General features: G+C 43.1%; 1 protein-coding gene and 1 long non-coding RNA gene across 5 annotated transcripts in view; one reads left to right on the top strand and one right to left on the bottom strand.

Moving 5' to 3' along the window:
• esr2b (estrogen receptor 2b) overlaps positions 1-19,622 on the top strand; it is a 38,272-nt gene that overhangs the window by 11,107 nt on the left and 7,543 nt on the right. For 2 of the 4 annotated variants that reach the window (XM_061776603.1, XM_061776601.1), the window contains exons 2-5: positions 2,526-2,983; positions 6,871-7,091; positions 10,663-10,779; positions 14,777-15,073. In XM_061776603.1, coding sequence (XP_061632587.1) covers positions 2,595-2,983; positions 6,871-7,091; positions 10,663-10,779; positions 14,777-15,073 — 1,024 coding nt within the window. In that variant the 5' untranslated portion in view covers positions 2,526-2,594. The remainder of the gene's footprint in view (positions 1-2,525; positions 2,984-6,870; positions 7,092-10,662; positions 10,780-14,776; positions 15,074-19,622) is intronic. The other 2 variants (XM_061776602.1, XM_061776604.1) reach the window with 2 other exon arrangements.
• On the bottom strand, positions 568-19,622 carry LOC133479505 (uncharacterized). Its single transcript, XR_009788973.1, has 3 exons — positions 19,429-19,622; positions 16,750-16,777; positions 568-1,798 (listed from the first exon to the last, which is right to left on the bottom strand). It is a non-coding gene; the product is annotated as an uncharacterized LOC133479505 (long non-coding RNA).

The following is a 19,622-nucleotide window of genomic DNA, read 5'->3' as shown; positions in this document are numbered from 1 at the left end:
TCTTATATTAAATTCTTATGAGCTATTTTTTGTCGTCGTCATTATTATATTTGTCCAAACACAGGTGCCTATAGTTGCACCTGAAATTCAAAACTGAACAAGAAACAACAAGAGGTCTAAAATTTTTTCCCAAGACATTGAACAGAACACCGGCTTTGGTCACAGAGCCTCGTGAGCTGCGAACTCTGAGGTTATGTCCCGGTGGCTAACGCTAACTGCTGCTCACTCGTTTGCAGGAGCTAGTCGGCAGTTTGAAGCCGCAGAGTCGCGCGCGCACACACAATTTGCCGAAGACAGGAAGTCATTGGTTGACTCGACTTTTTGGGTACCGGCCTTATGAACTGAGTGCTGTCGCGTATGTTTTTTTTTGTTTTTCATCCATGCATCCATTTTCTTCTGCTTATCCGAGGTCGGGTCGCGGGGGCAGTAGCAGGGACGCCCGGGGGAATCCCGAGGCACTCTGAGGGCAGCTGGGAGACATTTTTTTTTTTTTTTTTTTTTTAAACTATCTGTACTTAAAAAAAAAAAAAAAAAAAAAAAAAAAAAAATTAAAAAAAGGTACAGTTTTTTTTTTTTTCCGTCAAAATACGTCAACACCGAAGCATTTAAAATGTTGCCACTTGTCACGCAAATGAGTTCAGTCATCAGGACAGTCTGAACAAATTTCACTTTGGTTTTTGTTACATGTCAACATTTTGTGCTCACAGTTAGCATGCTAGCCAGCGTGCTAGCTAGCCAGTTTCCCTATTAGCGAGAATACGCGCTAGATATTTGTTGTCGCTAAATGCAAATGCATCCCTTTGAGTTTGCTTGATTACCAACAAATGTTTTAACTGAAGATGTCACAAAAGCATCACAGTTTTTTATATATATATATATATATAGATAGAAAGCTATTACACTCCCACTCAAAAAAAAAAAGGAATGGCATGTTCTAAACCTTTTGACCAGGAGTACTACTATTTTTTTCCCAGTATTTTATTTTATTTATTTATTTTAGTTGAAAGTCCAATGAATAGCCACAGAGTTATGGGAACTTCCACAAAGAGTTGAAAAGAACTATCAAACAAATATTTGATTTCCATTTGAAAGATAATGCCACAAGTTTGTTCAGCTGTTTGACTCCCGCTCCCTCCCACTCCCCCACAAATCAATCCCAGTCCCTCCCAATCCCTAGCCAAAATTGGACAGAATCCCACAAAAACAATGGTTTCTACTACCACCGTGGTTTCCACTCCTGGTGATATTGTTGTCATAGTTCCCGCTCCCGCCCCTTTCGGTGACGTTCGCTTCCGCTCCTGCCCAATCTCGTGATTAATAGTGAAATTCAGTCTCTACTGTAGACTCACGTAGCAATAAGCGCGAGTCAGGAGGAAAGAGTTCATAAAAGAATGAAAATGTCCAAAGTTTGGGATCATTTCATACTTAATAAAAGAAGCAAAAGTGGAATGTGCCTATAGCAAAGTCCAAATGGCTTAAGTTACGTAAATGCACGTCTACAGTAAACATAGTTCGCTAATTGAATATACCCTCCCACCACTAGCCAAAACCACTTGTAATCACAGCAGATGGTTTGGATAGAGGGAGAATGGACACATTCGCTGGTGCTCTTTCAATCGTTTTATTGAACAAACACTAACAAAATAGAGTAAACGTCTTCTTTTCTTCCCGACCTGTCGACAGCCTCAACTGATGCCGTCACTCAACATGCAGGGTGGCTAGTGGCGAACGCTTTAGCCAGTCAACAGCCTCATTCGTGATTGGCTCACTTCCACATCACTCAACAGGTCAGGTCCGCCTAGTAAGGGGACACACACATTCAAGTCACAGATATTAGAGTATAAAACGTGAGGTTGCGACAAAAATAACACATGCAAGAAAAAGGGAAGCTTGAAAATTCGGGATGTTTGATACCGTTTTTCTTTTCTTTTCAGACCGATACCAGTATGAGTATTCTTAAGCGCTCACTGATGCAGCGTACCGCTACCACTACCTCCAGTGCTTTTGATCCGTACAATTTCAATTAACCCAATGGCAGATAAGTGCGAACAAATACTGTCTTTCTGAGGCACATGACGACTTACCAATGTGTCAAGCTGCCACAGTGTAGTGCCAACTACTGGGGAGGAGGGCTGACGTAATTCGTCTTGATTTTTTATTTTTATTTTTATTTTTTACCTTAGGCATCGGTGGCTGGTATTGGCAGCCTTCAGAAGTACCTGATGCATTGAAATAAGGCCGGCATCTGCCCGATACAATACTTGGTATCAGTGCTCGCCCGTCCCTTTGCAGATTTGGTGTATGAATGTGTGGGTGAACGCGGGGCGCTGTGATGGTGTAGATAAAGCGCTATATAAGTGCAGTCCAGATTTGGTCTGTTGCGGGGCTTCTGGAATGTAACACTTAACAAACGAGGGATGTATGTAAATAAATATTAATTTTTGAAGCTGTTTAGTGAAACTGGATCACTTCGGCGTTAGAGTGGTTGAGAGTCTGTGCTGTCATGGTTTCTTCTTGTGTGTCAGGACTCGTCTTCAGCGGACGATGCAGTAGACCATCATCATCATCCTCATCCCGTCCATTTCTGGTGTCCGATGGTGGACCGCCTGCAGTTGGCGTCGTCTCCCGGGCTGGACGGCGAGCCTCTGGCGCTGCTGCAGTTTCAGGAAGTGGACTCCAGCAAAGCCTCGGAGCTACAGAGCTCGCCGCCGCCCCCGCCCACCACCTACAGCCCGCCGGCGGGCGTCGATGGCGGGCACACGCTGTGCGTCAACTCGCCCTACACCGACGGTAACCACGACTACGGCCCCGCCAACCTGGCCTTCTACGGGCCGTCCGTGCTGAGTTACGGTCTAGCGTCGGCTGGCGACGCGCCGTCGGCCTTCTGGTCCGAGCCTCCGCTCGCCCTGCACCGACCCCAGTGTCTTGCTTACGACCACGCCGGCCCCCACTGGATGGACCCCAAGGGCCTCGCCGCCAGCAGGTGGGTGCAAACCACACTTGAAATACCAATTACTACGTTCCTATTTTTGACCAAGCGATTTATTGATTTCCCGTTAAACCTAATCTCTTCTTAGCTATCGCCAAACGTGTGAACCTTCACTGGTCTCACGATTCGATTTGACTTGGATTATCATTCAGTTCGATTTCACGATGCATTATGATGCATCACATCGATTTTCTATATTACAACCCCAAATCCAATGAAGTTGCGACGTTGTGTTAAACATAAATAAAAACGGAATACAATGATGTGCAAATCATGTTCAACCTATCTTTAATTGAATACACTACAAAGACGAGATATTTAATGTTGAAACTGATAAACTTGATTGTTTTTAGCAAATAATCATTCACTTAGAATTTTATGGCTGCAACACGTTCCAAAAAAGCTGGGACAGGTGGGTGGCAAAAAAGACTGAGAAAGTTGAGGAATGCTCATCAAACACCTGTTTGGAACATCCCACAGGTGAACGGGCTCATTGGGAACAGGTGGGTGCCACGATTGGGTAGAAAAGGAGCTTCCCTCAATTGCTCAGTCCTTCACAAACAAAGATGGGGCGAGGTTCACCTCTTTGTGAACAAGTGCATGAGAAAATAGTCCAACAGTTTAAGGACAATGTTCCTCAACGTACAATTGCAAGGAATTGAGGGATTTCATCATCTACAGTCCATAATATCATCAAAAGGTTCAGAGAATCTGGAGAAATCACTGCATGTAAGCGGCAAGGCCGAAAACCAACATTGAATGCCCGTGACCTTCGATCCCTCAGGCGGCACTGCAACAAAAACCGACATCAATGTGTAAAGGATATCACCACATGAACACTTCAGAAAAACAATGTCGGTAAATACATTTCGGCGCTCCATCCGTAAGTGCAACTTGAAACTCTACTATGCAAAGCAAAAGCCATTTATCAACAACACCCAGAAACGCCGCCGGCTTCTCTGGGCCCGAGTTCATCTAAGATGGACCGACACAAAGTGGAAAATTGTTCTGTGGTCCGACGAGTCCACATTTCAAATTGTTTTTGGAAATTGTGGACGCCGTGTCCTCCGGGCCAAAGAGGAAAAGAACCATCCGGACTGTTATGGACGCAAAGTTCAAAAGCCAGCATCTGTGATGGTATGGGGCTGTGTTAGTGCCAATGCCATGGGTAACTTACACACCTGTGAAGGCACCATTAATGCTGAAAGGTAAATACAGGTTTTGGAGAAACATATGCTGCCATCCAAGCAACGTCTTTTTCATGGACACCCCTGCTTATTTCAGCAACACAATGCCAAACCACATTCTGCACGTGTTACAACAGCGTGGCTTCGTAATAAAAGAGTGCGGGTACGAGACTGTGGCGCATTATGAAGCGTAAAATACGACAACGGAGACCCCGGACTGTTGAACGGCTGAAGCTGTACATCAAGCAAGAGTGGGAAAGAATTCCACCTACAAAGCTTCAACAATTCGTGTCCTCAGTTCCCAAACGTTTATTGAATGTTGTTCAAAGAAAAGGTGATGTAACACAGTGGGAAACATGACCCTGGCCCAGCTTTTTTGGAACGTGTTGCAGAGTATGTAGTATGCATGCTATAAACAGCGCATGTGTGGTGGTAGGTAGTAGAAAGTGTGTGTCGCGATCGTGAGAAAAGATGACGCACTTCACTGAGTGAATGGCCAACGCCATGTGAGAAAGCTGCAGACGTTCAAGTTTATTTGTATATGGTTAGAACCATATGATTGACATATTTAAAAATGATTGTATAAGTGTACAACCACCATATAAAAGTACCCTTTATGATTGCACAGTATTTTCCAATACACAGACGAGCATAAAATCATAGTCTCAAACAGAACATGGATAAATCATTACTACTGCAGTTATTGCACTCTATTTTAATGATAGTTTGTTTTCGTATCCAATCCTGTCGAAAGGAGTCTGGACCTTTTAACTTTGCACATACAGTACCTTCATATGTGTATGCTATAAACCAGGTTTAGATAGATCCATAGATTTGCTAGCTAACCTTTGCACATGACTGTATTTGTTATAACGAGCGAAATGAAAACGAGAGATAAATTAAGCAGGCGATCTTTGCAGTTAGCGTAAAGCCCCACTTAATACACACACGCACGCACGCACCCTCCCACTTTTGAGACGATCAAACGTGACGTCACTCGGGGGAACAACTTCTGCTTTTATTCCCATTTCAAATGTAGCAGCATTGATAACACTGACTTTGATGCTGATTCCAAAATTGCAGTCAGTTTTTTTTAGAGCACGTCAAGCTTTTTCTCAACAGCTTACACTCCACATAAGCAAAATTCCACTGATTAGCTGTAGTAAGACTTGCCAGTTGATTACGATTGGACTCCTCTACAGCTACGTGGCTACTTGTTTGTGCAGTCACAATAGAGTCTGTGGTGGTGGTGGGAGGTGTGCACAGCTCCCAATCGATCACGACTATCAATATCAGCAAAGAGAAAGCTAGCATAGTAGGAATTAAGAGGATTTGTGCCATATCCTTTGTAAAACAATAGTGTTAAATAAACATTGCAGTCATGCCTGTTTCTTTCATATTTCAGCAATATTTGAAACGTTTTATAAAGCAAGCACATATCTGTTAAGTACAGTATTTTTGTATATTTTTTAAGAAAACAGGGCTCTATTGTTCAAAAACTTGACGTGTTAAGAGAAAAACTGAGATCAGTTTTGGATTCCGCATCCAAAAATTAGTTAAAGACTCAACAACAATTGTGTTCCCCAGGGTAATGTGTGTAAAAAGAAAAGCTGTGGGTGACTTGCGGCGGGCGGAGTTTACCGGCTTACCGGACTTTATCAGGGAGGTGCGGGCTAGCTAGCCCGCTCACCGGATGAGTTGAAGGCTCACACTTACATTTAAATGGACATTTAAAATGAATGAAGTAGCGGGCCAGCGTCAATATAGGGACGTGGCGGCCGCTGGCCAGACACAACGGCCGTACTGGCCCGTCGGTGAGGCGCAAACGTGGTGCGCGTGTACGCGACGCTGCTGTGGATAATAGCCTGTGTCCTATCAGGAAGAAGCAGACAGCCAATCATATTGCAGCAGGTCGCTTTTAACTCCAATTGAAATTATCAAAACAATTGAGCTCTCTCACTCGCTCTCTCTCCCTGAGAGTGTACAGGAGGAGATTGCAAGTGGAAAAAAGGTGACTTTTAACCATTCGCGCAAGTGCGACAAGATTTGTATAATCGCACAAGCTAGAAAAAAAAGGTTGAATTGGTCGCTGTCTCGAGCCCCGCTATTGCATGTCTTTACTGTTGTTATGATTGTATACAAAGATAAGAGCGTCACGACTTTAATGTGTAGTTGGGATCATATACACTTGAATCTGCAGTTTGAAGGGCAACCTACGGAAATGTGAAACTCACAATTTTAATGAAGCCGTTTATGTCTTTACCCTCATAAAAAGTGTATTTCAGTGGGTCACGACCATTTGCTCTGTCGATTGTGTTTTATCCATAAAACTGGGGGAGAAATTAAGTAAAAAATGTGTACAAGTGTCATTACCGTTATTAATCCATTGACATGAAAATGACTCTGTAATTACTATAACGGGACTATTGGTCAACTATAAATTCCACTATATAAAAATCCTTTTCTAGTGATGAAAAGTTGGGGATGATTCCCAAGACAGCGATGGATTTGAAAAGAGAGGAGCAGTTAGCGCCAGGCAAGCGGATGATCCTGGCAGGCGTTTTTCTTAATGGTCGAGTGTCAGCTTGTCTTGACAGCAAAGCATGCTGGGAGACGTGGCCGTCGTGTCGCCGTTTTGGTGTGTGAGATGATCGCCGGCCGGACGTCCTCATGTCAAGCTGTCCTCTTTTGCAGCACCGTCCCGGCTTGTCCAAAAATGATGGCCAAGAGATCCGAGGGCGGCGTGTGCGGCGGCGGCGCCAAGTCGGACACGCACTTCTGTGCCGTCTGCCACGACTACGCGTCGGGATATCACTACGGCGTTTGGTCCTGCGAGGGCTGCAAGGCTTTCTTCAAGAGGAGCATTCAAGGTGAAAAGTGTTCGTGGACTCTACGGAACGCACGCGCCCAAACAGGTGGGCCGGTCACATGACTTGAGTCCAGACACGCTTAAGTGGCCAATTTAAGGTCTTGGGTCTTGCTTGGCTTGGACTTGAACTACATGACTCGGCAAGTCCAAGGATTTTCTTTTTTTTTTTTTTTTTTTTTTTTTAAGAATCTTTGAATTTTGCAATTATTTTTTTAATTACTCAATGAATCGGATTAAAAAACGTTTCATAAATTCCATCCTTTCATTCAAAAAGAGGGCATTGTTTCAAATGGACTGTGCAGTGCAATGTACAAACTGAACAAATTGATGATGATTCAGTTCCTGGTTTGGTCCGTAACATCCATCAAAAAGCGGCAAAAAATGTTGATGATTGTTTTCCAAAGTAAAAGCAGATGTTTGCATGTCTTATTTTGAAAAAACACTGATAATGAGTCTGCTTTCATGGAGGACACCAGAAATTGGAGAAATTACTTTTGAGAGACTAACATCTGAGGATTCAGACAATTTTGTCAAACATTCAACATGGTCTCGAAGCATTTTATCGATTGCCAAAATAGTTGTCGATTAATTTGGTAACACTGGTCAACAACAAATATATTGTTGAAGACTTTTAGCTGATTGAACGAAGTTCATACCCTGAATTTTGAACAATGATGACGTAACATTCAATTGACACATACATACTTTTATCAGTGTACTATACAATTTACACTTAGCAAAGTTTGTAACATTTGATGAATAAACTGTTAACAGCTTGGCATAAAAACCTGACAAGTGGATGTCATTTTCCGATTTAGCCCTGCAAAATTGTTCATAGTCAGTTGAAGAAACATAGTCAACTTACCAAAAAAATGCTGTCATGGATGAGTAGTTGGCTGATCGGTTAATTGTATCACCTCTGTTGTTTACATGCGAAAATCTTCATTTTCAAGATATTGATTGTGAAACTATTTGCATTCATCCAGTTGGCTGGCAACCAGTCATTTGATCTTTTTGCCCAAAGGTCAACTGGGTTAGGCCCCGATCTCCTGAGTCCCGACTGATGTCAGGCACGAGTGGCCACACGGGGATGGATGACAGGATGTTTCGGACCAAATTTGGGAAAAGAGAATGCCAACTTGAAGATAAGAGACAAACTGAACTGTTGAACTGAACTTCATCTGTGGGAAATCCTATTCACTACAGAAATCCATAAAACCCACAAAGACAGATAATCCAGGTTGACTTCAAGATTGAATTTACCTTTAGATTAGCGAGTCAAACATGGACAAAGCTGCAAGTCGGTTGTGCATTTCATTGAGAAGACAATCGAGTCATAGACAGTACGGAGACTGGTTTGAGACCATTAAAAACGGGACAGCGGACGTGTTGCAACTAGACTTTATCGGCCGATAATTAGCATTTTATGCTGATCGCCTTTAATGTCATAATTCGCCGATCCGATCAATAACGTCATTGATTGGCTCCGTAAAGGGCATTTACTCCGCATCGCCATCGTGTACAGTATATTTGAATACAAAAGCTAGTTTATTTTTAGCCTTGTTGCGTGTCTTTTGACGTAGTATTGTAAATATCTGACCGCCAATAAAGTTATTAAAAAAAAAATAAAAACATGTCAGCGCTGTGGAACAGACAACACTTCTGAGACAGACAACACGTAATCCGTGGCTCAGACTCCAAGACAAATTTGGTCTTTCACGATTGCACAATGTCAGACGACTGCAATAAAATGTTGTATTCCGATACCACCGCATCCTGTCTTTTACTGTCACTGGGCTTTATCCTGTCAACACAAGCGCTACCAGATACACTCGTTACCATGGCGACGACGACGACAACAACAGTGGATCACGTCGTGTGTATTATAAGAACAAAATGGGGAAAAACGTGCGGTGGTGGACACCGGTGCTCGGGAGAGGACTTTAATTCAAGGATTGCTTGAAGGTATGTTCACGTACTTTCAATGCGATGCCGCTCGCAAGCAGGCAACTAAATGTTATGTAGCCTAGCAAGCTAGTGCTAGCACTAATGGTTGTACGTAAACATGCCGGCGTTATGTCGACTCATGCTCTACAGTTTCGGTGTGTGTGAAGTCATTTAATTACAATAAAGTCATTTAATGACAGTAAGTTAGCACCCATTATTTCTGTCAAGTAATGTTGGTTTGACCTGACTGATTAGAATACATGACCTGAATAGAGAATACTTTTGAAGATACTCAGTATAAAGTACACAAGTATATACATTAAATGACCATGTCATTTAAATAGACATTGCTCCATCTTGTGATAAGATCGGTGCTCGGTTATCCTTTTTTTTTTTTTAAACTCGCTGATCGGCCCCAAAAATCCATGTAAAGCCTCGTTACGACGACTAAATAACGAGGACCCGTTCCGAGCGCAGAGTGGATAGAATGTGCCAATATACATTCAGAGTGCAACGTGGCCAATGTGCCGAAGTACGTTCCCCTCACAAAGTGGCCGAATGTGCCAAAATGCGTCCCGAGCGCAACATGGCCAAATGTGCCGATGCGCGTTCGAGCGCAAAGTTGCCCAATGTGACGATAAGTGTTCAGAGTACAACATGGCCGAATGTGCCGATACGCGTTCAGAGCGCAAAGTGCCCGAATGTGCGGATAATTCTTCCGAGCGCAACATGGCCGAATGTGCCGACAAGTGTTCCGGGTGCAAAGTTGCTGAATGTGCCATTACGCATTCAGAGTGCAAAGTGGCCAAATGTGCGGCTACGCGTTCCGAGTGCAATGTAACCAAATGTGCCGATGAGTGTTCCGAGCGCAACGTGGCCGAATGTGCCGATAAGCGTTTCTAGCACAAGGTGGCCCAATGTGCCGAAACGCATTCCGAGCGCAAAGTGGCCCAATGTGCCGATGCGCGTTCGAGCGCAAAGTTGCCCAATGTGACGATAAGTGTTCAGAGTACAACATGGCCGAATGTGCCGATACGCGTTCAGAGCGCAAAGTGCCCGAATGTGCGGATAATTCTTCCGAGCGCAACAGGGCCGAATGTGCCGACAAGTGTTCCGGGTGCAAAGTTGCTGAATGTGCCATTACGCATTCAGAGTGCAAAGTGGCCAAATGTGCGGCTACGCGTTCCGAGTGCAATGTAACCAAATGTGCCGATGAGTGTTCCGAGCGCAACGTGGCCGAATGTGCCGATAAGCGTTTCTAGCACAAGGTGGCCCAATGTGCCGAAACGCATTCCGAGCGCAAAGTGGCCCAATGTGCCGATACGCCTTTCGAGAGCAAGGTGGCCGAATTTGCCGAAAGGTGTTCCGAGCGCAGAGTGGCCAAATGTGTCGATGCGTGTTCAGAGTGCAAAGTGACGAGATGTGCCGATACGCGCTCAGAGTGCAAAGTGGCCAAATGTGCCGATACGCGCTCAGAGTGCAAAGTGGCCCAATGTGTGAATACGCGTTGTGATTGCGCCAGATTGTGGCACTTGATTTAAGACTTGCTTAAGCCGAGTCACGACTCGACGCCTGACTGACTCAAATTGCTTGATTGTTGGGAAGTACAAGTTTAGATTTGAGACTTTGTCATGTGACTGATTCCCACCTCTGCCCCCTCCCGCTCATAGGACACAATGATTACATCTGTCCTGCCACCAACCAGTGCACCATCGACAAGAACCGCCGCAAAAGCTGCCAGGCCTGCCGCCTCCGCAAATGCTACGAAGTCGGCATGATGAAGTGCGGTACGTCTTGCATCCCAAACTTTAACTTAGCATCCTGCTAACACGTTGGCTACCTACTGCAATTGGCGTGTTGGATTTTCAAGTGTAGTCGTTACACACGCAGTAGATTTGCATGTGGTAAATATCGCAGTACCATCAGAAAACTTGAGAGGCAGTGTTGAGACTGGAAGTGAATGATTTCCAGAAATGACCAACTATTCCATATGGCCGTCTTGATGTGTTAAACTAGCATTTTGTCTTCTTGTCGTAAGAGCATGAATAATATGATCTATTTGAATATTGTACTATAGTGGTGCCTTGAGATACAGCCGAACTGCCTGAAGCAAGGCCCTGCTAGCTTCATGAATAAGACCTTCACAATACGTTTGGGCCTGCCAGGTCGGACAGGCATCTTCCCCGAACATCGGAGCCTACTCACCACCAGGTGGTGATCGGTTGACAGCTCCGCCCCTTTCTTCACCCGAGTGTCTAAGACATGCATGCGGCCTCAAGTCCGATGACAAAGTCAATCATCGAACTGCTGGGAATTACAGAAGTCACAGAATTTGTCAGACGTTTTTGCTGTTGTTTTGGCTCTGCATATGGCAACATGAGCACTATTTTATAGTCCCAAGTGACTGTATAACATGCATCTTGTTCTCTCTCGCTCTCGCTCAAACACACACACTTTATCAATGAGTAACAAACATCTTTTTATTTTAGTGGATAACGCAAATAATGTTTCTGTAAGGCACTATGCATGTGTTCTTTTTGTTTTTCCACTTCAAAATTGAAATGGTAGCAGCTGTGTGTGGACTCCCATTGAACATGAATTTCAATGTGTTCTGTTACTTCTGAACAAAGCCACATGCCAGTTATAAGAGGGAGTGCATCCTTGTGCCACCACATTTATTCATTCATCCATTTCTTTTCTGTACCGCTTCTCCTCACGCGGGTCGAGAGGCGGGGTACTCCCTGAACTGGTCGCCAGCCAATCGCAGGGCACATAGAAACAAACAACCATTCACACTCACTTTCACACCTATGGGCAATTTGGAGTTTTCAATGAACCTACCGTCCATGTTTTGGGGATGTGGGAGGAAACCGGAGTGCCCGGAGAAGAGCCACGCAGGCACGGGGAGGACATGCAAACTCCACACAGGCGAGGCCGGATTTTAACCCAGGTCCTAAGAACTGTGAGGCAGACGCTCTACCCAGTCGTCCACCGTGCCGCCGCAACCATATTTATTTTTATAGATTTGATTTCAACTTTATTTAAGCAGGTCAAAGAGCAGTTAAAACAGAACACCTCTTTTGCAATGGTGACCTCGTCAAGAAGGCAGCAAGTGAAACATCAAGTCAATCGCATTCCAGTTTGTTTTCACCTCCCCTCTCAAAAAGAGCAATAAAAAAATCAGTTGAGTAAAAAAGTTTTAAAAGAATTTCTTGGTCAAACTTCTTTTACAACTCAAAAACCTGGCATTTGATAAGGGGTGTGTATACTTTTTTTTTTTTTTTTTATATCCACAGCAGCCTTGTTCCTGTTTTTGTAATCTCCCTTGTGAGCCGACAGTATTGTGATGTTTAACAAACAAAATAGTATAAGACTATTTCTTGGAGCTGAATTTGAATTTTACAAAGATTTTATTCATTATGTTTTAGATTAGGTGATTTTGTTCAGTAATATCTGAATTTGCACGTTCATATTTTATTGAGTTATTTTCATTTTATTTGACATTCATGTTTTGATTTAAAAAAATAAATCAGAAGTTACTCACCAGTTACTCGGTACTTGAGTAGTTTTTTCACCGAGTACTTCCTTAGTCTTACTCAGGTAATTATTTGGAGGACTACTTTTTACTCGAGTCCTATTATTCTACAGTAACAGTACTCTTACTCGAATACAATATTTGGCTACTCTATCCACCTGTGGTCATATTAAGGTCGAATCACTGGTAACGCTGACTTCAAAACCCACGCCAGACGCTGAACAACTTCCCGGTCGAAGCGTCCAATCAAGTCCTCCCTCTTGTCCAATTAGCGATGATTCGGGGTTAGGGTTAGGGCAAACCCCATTTCCTCAACGAGTACTACCTCTTCCGGTAGGTTAATTGCATTTGCTGCCATGTTTTTTTCATCTGCTGTTGTGTTTAGCTCCAGTGGCGTGAAAAACTATTCGGCCGCCTTCTCAAATTCCGATATTTTTGGCAAAAATAACCCAAGTGAACTTGAAATGCTGTTTTGAAAGGGTGATTTCATTCATTAAGGGGGAAAAGAACCTATTCCAAGTTCCCTGGCCCTGTGTGCAAATGTAATGGGCCCCAAAGAACCGGTTGGGCCATCCTGAAATCAAGCGTTTCCTAGAACTGGCAATGAGTCTTTCACATCGTCTGTGTGACATCCTTTCCCATGTTGGAAAGGAAGCACCTTTTGATCTCTTTCTGACCACATGATGCATTCCTCAAAGCTTAGGGAAAGGTGGTGTAAAGGTTCAAATACTGTCGCCGGTTAGAAGACTTGACTTTCCGGAGAGCCCCTATGTCATGTGACAAAAAACAAAGGCGCCGATCGATTGTCATTCCTTACAGTCCCCGGATGTCTGTCACAGCTCATTTGAAATCTAAATGATCAAACTGAATGGGAAAATATATCATTTGAATTTTCATTTCGGATAAAACATTCTTACATTCACTTTCAAGTTTATTGGACTTCAGTTCCAAACTAATAAATTCAATTTCAAATTGTACTATTCAAATTCAGTTTTTGAATGCAATTATTCAAGTGTAAAGATTCCAATTTAGTTTCTGCGGGCACATAGTGGCTTTCCCTACGGTTCACTGAAATGGCTTTTGTAACCCTTTCCAGAATGATTGATATCAATTACTTTATTTCTTGACAGTTCAGAAATTTCTTTGGATCGTGTCATTTTGTTTCAGCGACTTGCTTTTTCCAGGCACGTTCTCTTGAAACGATTGATTGATTGATTGAACAGGACTGGAGGTAATCATGCTTGGTGTGATCAGTGACATTTTTCACACATGGCCAGGTAACTGAATAGTTCTTTGATAAATGAAATCACCATTTAAAACGGCATGTCAAGTTCACTTGTTTGATGATCTTAAACATTAAAGTGGGGAAACTATGCAAAAATATAGGAATTTGAGAAGGGGGCCAATGCCTTTTCACAGCACTGTATTTGTTGTTGTGTTTGCTAATTTGCCGTTGTCTTTTGCACTTCAGGGCCACCGAAGTAAGCGCATCATTTTGAGCAGGAAAACAATCTTTCCCCAAAAATGTTGGTGCACTTTTGACACTACAATGAACCATCAGGCAAAAACAGACCTCCGCAAACGGCGGCAAGGAGAAAACCTGGCTGCCTGCTGGAAAATATCTTGACATGATCCTTCAATTTGGATTTGGCAATATTTTGGGGATGTCATGTAAAATTCAGTGAAGAGTGCCAACTCTGCAATAAACAACAACAGCTGTTACTTCAAGTTACCTACCTTATGTCTTATTTAAATGTATACTGTATATGCATTTCTTTGATTTATTTATTTAAGTAAGCGACTTTTTTATTGAAATGTTTTTTGAAAAGTTATTCAGGAAATTCTTCATTTCTTGTTAAATGTTTTTCACTTGAGCATATTAGCTTCCAGTAAAAGAAAAGTATTGTATTTAAATCCAAATCAGTCCTTTTTGGGGGGTCGTAAACACCGATGGATAAATTGTAGTTTGAGTGTCCGTTCAAGGGCTTAGGGGGAGGTGAACGGGCCATCGTTATGTGGCCCGCAGGCACTTCTGCTGTCCCCTCAGGGCTCCTGCTCATTGCCCCCCTCCTTTGGTTTGGGTTTAGAGCGTAGTCGTATCTCAAGGCACCGTGCTTGTTGAAGGACTTGCGAGTCCGGATTCAAAGTTTGTGAGCGAAGCGGACATCAATGTCGATGAAGGCGTTCAGTCAAGCTAACATCTTCCTGTTCTTCTTTTTCATTTCCTTCTTCCTGTGATGACGATTCAGGCGTGAGGCGCGAGCGCTGCAGCTACCGCAGCGTCCGCCACCACCGCCGGGGGGCGTCGCAGCCCCGGGGTCCGGCCCGGGCGGGGCGTCACCTGCACCCGGAGGCCCCGCTGGCCCCGGCCCCCCAGATGAGCCCCGAGGAGTTCATCACGCGGATCATGGAGGCGGAGCCGCCTGACATCTATCTGATGGAGGAGCTGAAGAAGCCGTTTACCGAGGCTAGCATGATGACGTCGCTCACCAACCTGGCCGACAAGGAGCTGGTCCTCATGATCAGCTGGGCCAAGAAGATACCAGGTAAGAACGAAGCGACGGCGCCGTCTAGGGCTCGCCGGTCGGCGTAGGGAGCTCGTCTCATTACCTCCGCCAGGGAAATAAAATGTTCGTAGAGCCTCGGACGGGAAGTGAGACGAGTGTGGTCCGCTTTGTAAAGATGACGACATCGTCCTCTTAGAATAAAAACAGCCCCACGTTTTCCCTTCCGGTTCAAAGCACCCGTCGGACGGAACCACAAACGTCGACGATGACAATATTCCATGTTTAGGCTTCCTTCGGGTTTAAAAATATCATATCTGTGACCCGCCATGACAAAACCAACAAGCAACAGGTCAGCCTGACGCAAGTCGTAGAAACAAGAATTATGTAAATTGAAGTCATGAAGAAACCATTTTCAAGTTCCAAGTCACAATGTTGGGGGCCATAAAACCAACTTTGTGTTAAGATTTCGGGATGCAGGAAACAATTCACCGCAGCGTCGTCGTAGTTGGGGGCGTGGTGATACAACAATCGCCCGATCAGGCACCAGTTTCAAAGGAACCGCACGGCTACTTCAACATCCGCTCCTGCATTTAAAGTCGTCGAGGAACCGTTAGTGCTCATTTTGGAAGCTGCGTTTCTTGTCGATTGAATGAAGATGGAGCAGAAAAAACGCATTGCAGAGGAACTCAATCGTGGTTGTTACAGCGCAGGTTTGACTGCAAAAAGTGAAAGTGACTCCATTACACAGGCGAACAACGGTGACGAAAAGAAAGCACCCCCCCGGACCTTATTTGGCAATGAAGTCTGCACGAATACTTTTCAGTTTTTATGGGGTGAGTTTTCATGAACGGTATCTTACGTTACATTATTGTTTATTCGAAGTTTTGACAAAGATTTTGGCGTTGTAAATGACACGTTCATAGAATTCGGAAAATCTAGAAAACTATATGGACGTGATTCCCTATTATTATTCTTGTTTTCTGTGAAGTTTTAAGTCCAATCTGACGAGGGCTCGAGCAGACGGCGTCATTGAAAAATTTGAAAATGGCCTTTTTAAAGCGAGCTAGCTTCCATTTGTCGTGAACGCAAATGGTAAGCAAATCGAAACTTATGCTAGATCAGCTGATCGATCATATTATAAGCGGTAATGGGAGTTTTAGATATGAAAATGTGAGCATCCGCTATTCATTTGAATGACACACCAGCCTGATTATGTGCTCCAATAATGTGTGAGTAACACACCCATGGGTGGTTAACACCTTTTGAGTCCATGGGTTGCTTTTTGTCTGTGATGCTCATGATTTAGCAGCTACTTGAGGGAGTCAGGACGTAGAGTCCGGCTAAGGTTTTGTTAGCAGGACCGTGATCTAGTAGTAGTAGAGGGTTGGACTGATGCAAATGAGCACCAGGTTACCTGGCTCCATGGGTTTGGGAAAAACTTTGATTCCTCAGTAAACTACTTTGAGGAGTGTTTCCATTTAAATGGCCTTGCCATGTGTTGGACATAATTGGAAAGCTTAGACATAACCTATAAAGAACTCCAAAAGTCCCTCGGGAGACTTGTTGCTGGTTTTCTGATGGCTGGCTACATTTGTCCATTTAAAAATTTTACATTTTTTTCCAAAAACACCAGCCATTAAGAAAACAACATTTTAGCAGGTTGGGCTTCAAACTATCAACCTGTAGTCATGGTCATGATTACAAAGTCCGCTCACCTGTTTTCCAGGTTTGCTCACGTGTATTCTGCAAAGAAGAAGATTCGTCTTATTCTCTTCTTTTCAAACATTTTGCTCTTTAAAGCAAAGCAAAGCAAATTTATTTATGTTGTGCATTTCATACACAAGGTAACTCAATGTGCTTTACATGATTAAAAGCATCTTAAAGAGAAAAAAAAGCTGATAAACATCAAAGAAAAAGAAAAACAAAACAGACCGTACAGTGCAAGAAAGATCATTTAAAAGTGCAAATGAGAGAGGAAAAAAAAAAAAAAAAGGTTTTCAACCTGGACTTCAAAACATTGGTACTTGTGGCTGACGTCGCTTCTCTTGGCAACTTATTGCATTTGTGTGCTGCTTCACCATGTTTGCTTTGGACTTTGTGCTCCACTTTTTAATCACTTTTCATAGATAATTTTACACTTAAGGCTATGGGTCCCGATGGAAACAATGAGTCCCAGCCCTGGAACAATGAGTCCCTGTCATTTCTCATCACAGAATACAGATACAGTAATCCTCTGCTACATTGCCGTCCTTGCTTCACGGTCCTGCTATATTGCAGATTTTTATTACAGTTGTTACTCTTTTAATCTTTTATACTGTTTGTACAATATTTTTGTCTTATCCATTGGTCTTGCTCTATTTTGTGTTTTGGCCTGCAACGATAGCAAATTGTTTAGAACAATATATTTTCCAAAAACTTCCAAGATAAACGATAATAACGTTTTTTTATGCCACTGATATTATGATATTAGAGCATAATAAATAATTGTACACATCTTACAAATTCTGCTCTGGTAATCGAACATATGAGCACAACTGTGTAATGTTCTCTCATTTACTCAATAAAAATCGGGCTGCATTTCACAATCAAATTAAGAGAGAAAATTGTGTGTTCAAATAAAGTGCTGAACTTAAGAAAAATAAAGTTTGAGTTTCCCCTTTTCGTTTTGGCATCTTGACACAACAGTAACATCTCAAACAGTTTCACATATTTTACTTTAACAAATCTTAACTAAACCGTTTTAGATGTTATGTTTGTTCAAAACTTTAGTTTTGGTTCATAATGGCATTTCAACTATTATATGCACGTTTAATAATAGTTCCCAGTGAGAAGTACAAAGAAAAATGACTGCGTGCTCCATTTGAAGCACCGTTTGTTCCAAATGTTCTGATCTTTCTCTGTCTTGAACTCAACTTACACACACGCTCTCTCTCTCTCTCGCTTACTCCCCTTGTCTCTGTCTGGTTTGTGCGCAGTCGGTGATTTCAGTAATAACCGTCTGCGATGCAGATTTGATCGGCTGAAACGGTGGCGAAACTCTCATGTGATCGGTCGGTACGATTCATCGCTACCGTAAAGCCTGAAATATGTTGCGCCGCTTCAAATAAAAGCACCCCGTTTGTGTTGAATCCTAATCTTGGATCTTTTTTGGCGACGGCGTGGGTCCGTTTGGGACTGCTTCTGGGTCCTGACGCGGAGCGCGAGTTATGGACCTCTGTTTTAAACGATGTCACAACAATCGAACGAGCCAGAGTGAGCCGTTTAGCTCCGTAGCACACTAGCTAGTTAGCTCACGGGCTAGCGAACGTAATGAATAGATAAGTTTCCCTGAAATGTCCCAGTTGTTTGCATCTACGGAGCCGAAACCGTTCCGCCAGCAGCTCGCCAGGTGTTACCACAACAATGAAAATGTATCGAGTCCGGGAAAACCGATAACCCGCTCTCCTCTTTTTCTGATTGGCTAGCACCAAGACAGGACTCATACTTTTAGTGGATAATGATTCGCTGAAGCACTTGAGCAACACACACACACACACACACACACACACAAGGCTCACAATATTTCTTTCTTTGAGGAGCAGTTTTGCTAATAATTTCTTAATTTGAGGAACAACTTTTTGCAGCTTAATCGCACAGGGACCTGAAGCAAGGAGTTTATGAAACAATCAAAATATGACAATATAATGGTGGGCCTGAATGTAGGGCTGCGGCTCACAAATATTTTAGTACTCGAGTATCTTACTGAAAATTCTATCAAGCAATCGATTATGAGGATAAACTATATTTTTGTTTGGTTAAAGATCAATTTTGAAAACACAAGAGAAAATAAGACCTTTCACTTAATAATGTACGTAATTGGTTTCCTTTTTTATATAGCCAAGTTTTTATTTCTCGAATTCACATTGTGCATAAAAGATACGGCATTTTCTTTTAAAGCATGAATGGCCTTTGTGCATTTTCTGACATATTAATTCATACATTTGGTTCATGGTTGTGCATTTCTGAGCTTAGACCAGCTAACTCTGAATAAGACAAATATTCTTTTGGAAGTGTTCAATTTGTTCAAACTAAAATGAAGAAAGCTATTTCCTCCATCTACTTTCACCAAAACCCTCCTCCTGTTTGGGTACATGATGATGATGATGATAATCCGTTTTACTCTTCTTCCTCTCTGGCCACATTTGTCACGTTTTTCACCGACTTGACTCAAAGATTTGCCACTGGCGGATCATCAGATTGAAAATATGTCACACAGTGACTACACCGAGGGGAAAAGCACACCGTATGAACCGTTCGCCACATATTCGCGGTAATCATCATGAAAACAGACACTCCGTTTTAACGTTATGTTGGTAAAGTAGACGAACGTTCAACTCGCGCTATGTTCGTTTCACCTTCGTCGACGCGGTGTCCTACTCTGCGGAGAGAAAGATCTGCGTTGCAACCCAACCCTTGCCTGCCATGATGAAATGCGACCACACTTTCGTCATTTGTCTCTCCTCAATTCAGCGTCGCATTTTGCAACCGCTGTCTTCCCGCTGCTCAGTCGAAGTGCCGTTCACTTCCGCGTTCACGAATCGGTGACGTA

Source organism: Phyllopteryx taeniolatus, chromosome 6, assembly GCF_024500385.1.
Source record: "Phyllopteryx taeniolatus isolate TA_2022b chromosome 6, UOR_Ptae_1.2, whole genome shotgun sequence".
NCBI lineage: Eukaryota > Metazoa > Chordata > Actinopteri > Syngnathiformes > Syngnathidae > Phyllopteryx > Phyllopteryx taeniolatus.
The sequence above is the reverse complement of the archived record's forward strand: the minus strand, read 5'-3'. Positions and strand labels throughout refer to the sequence as shown.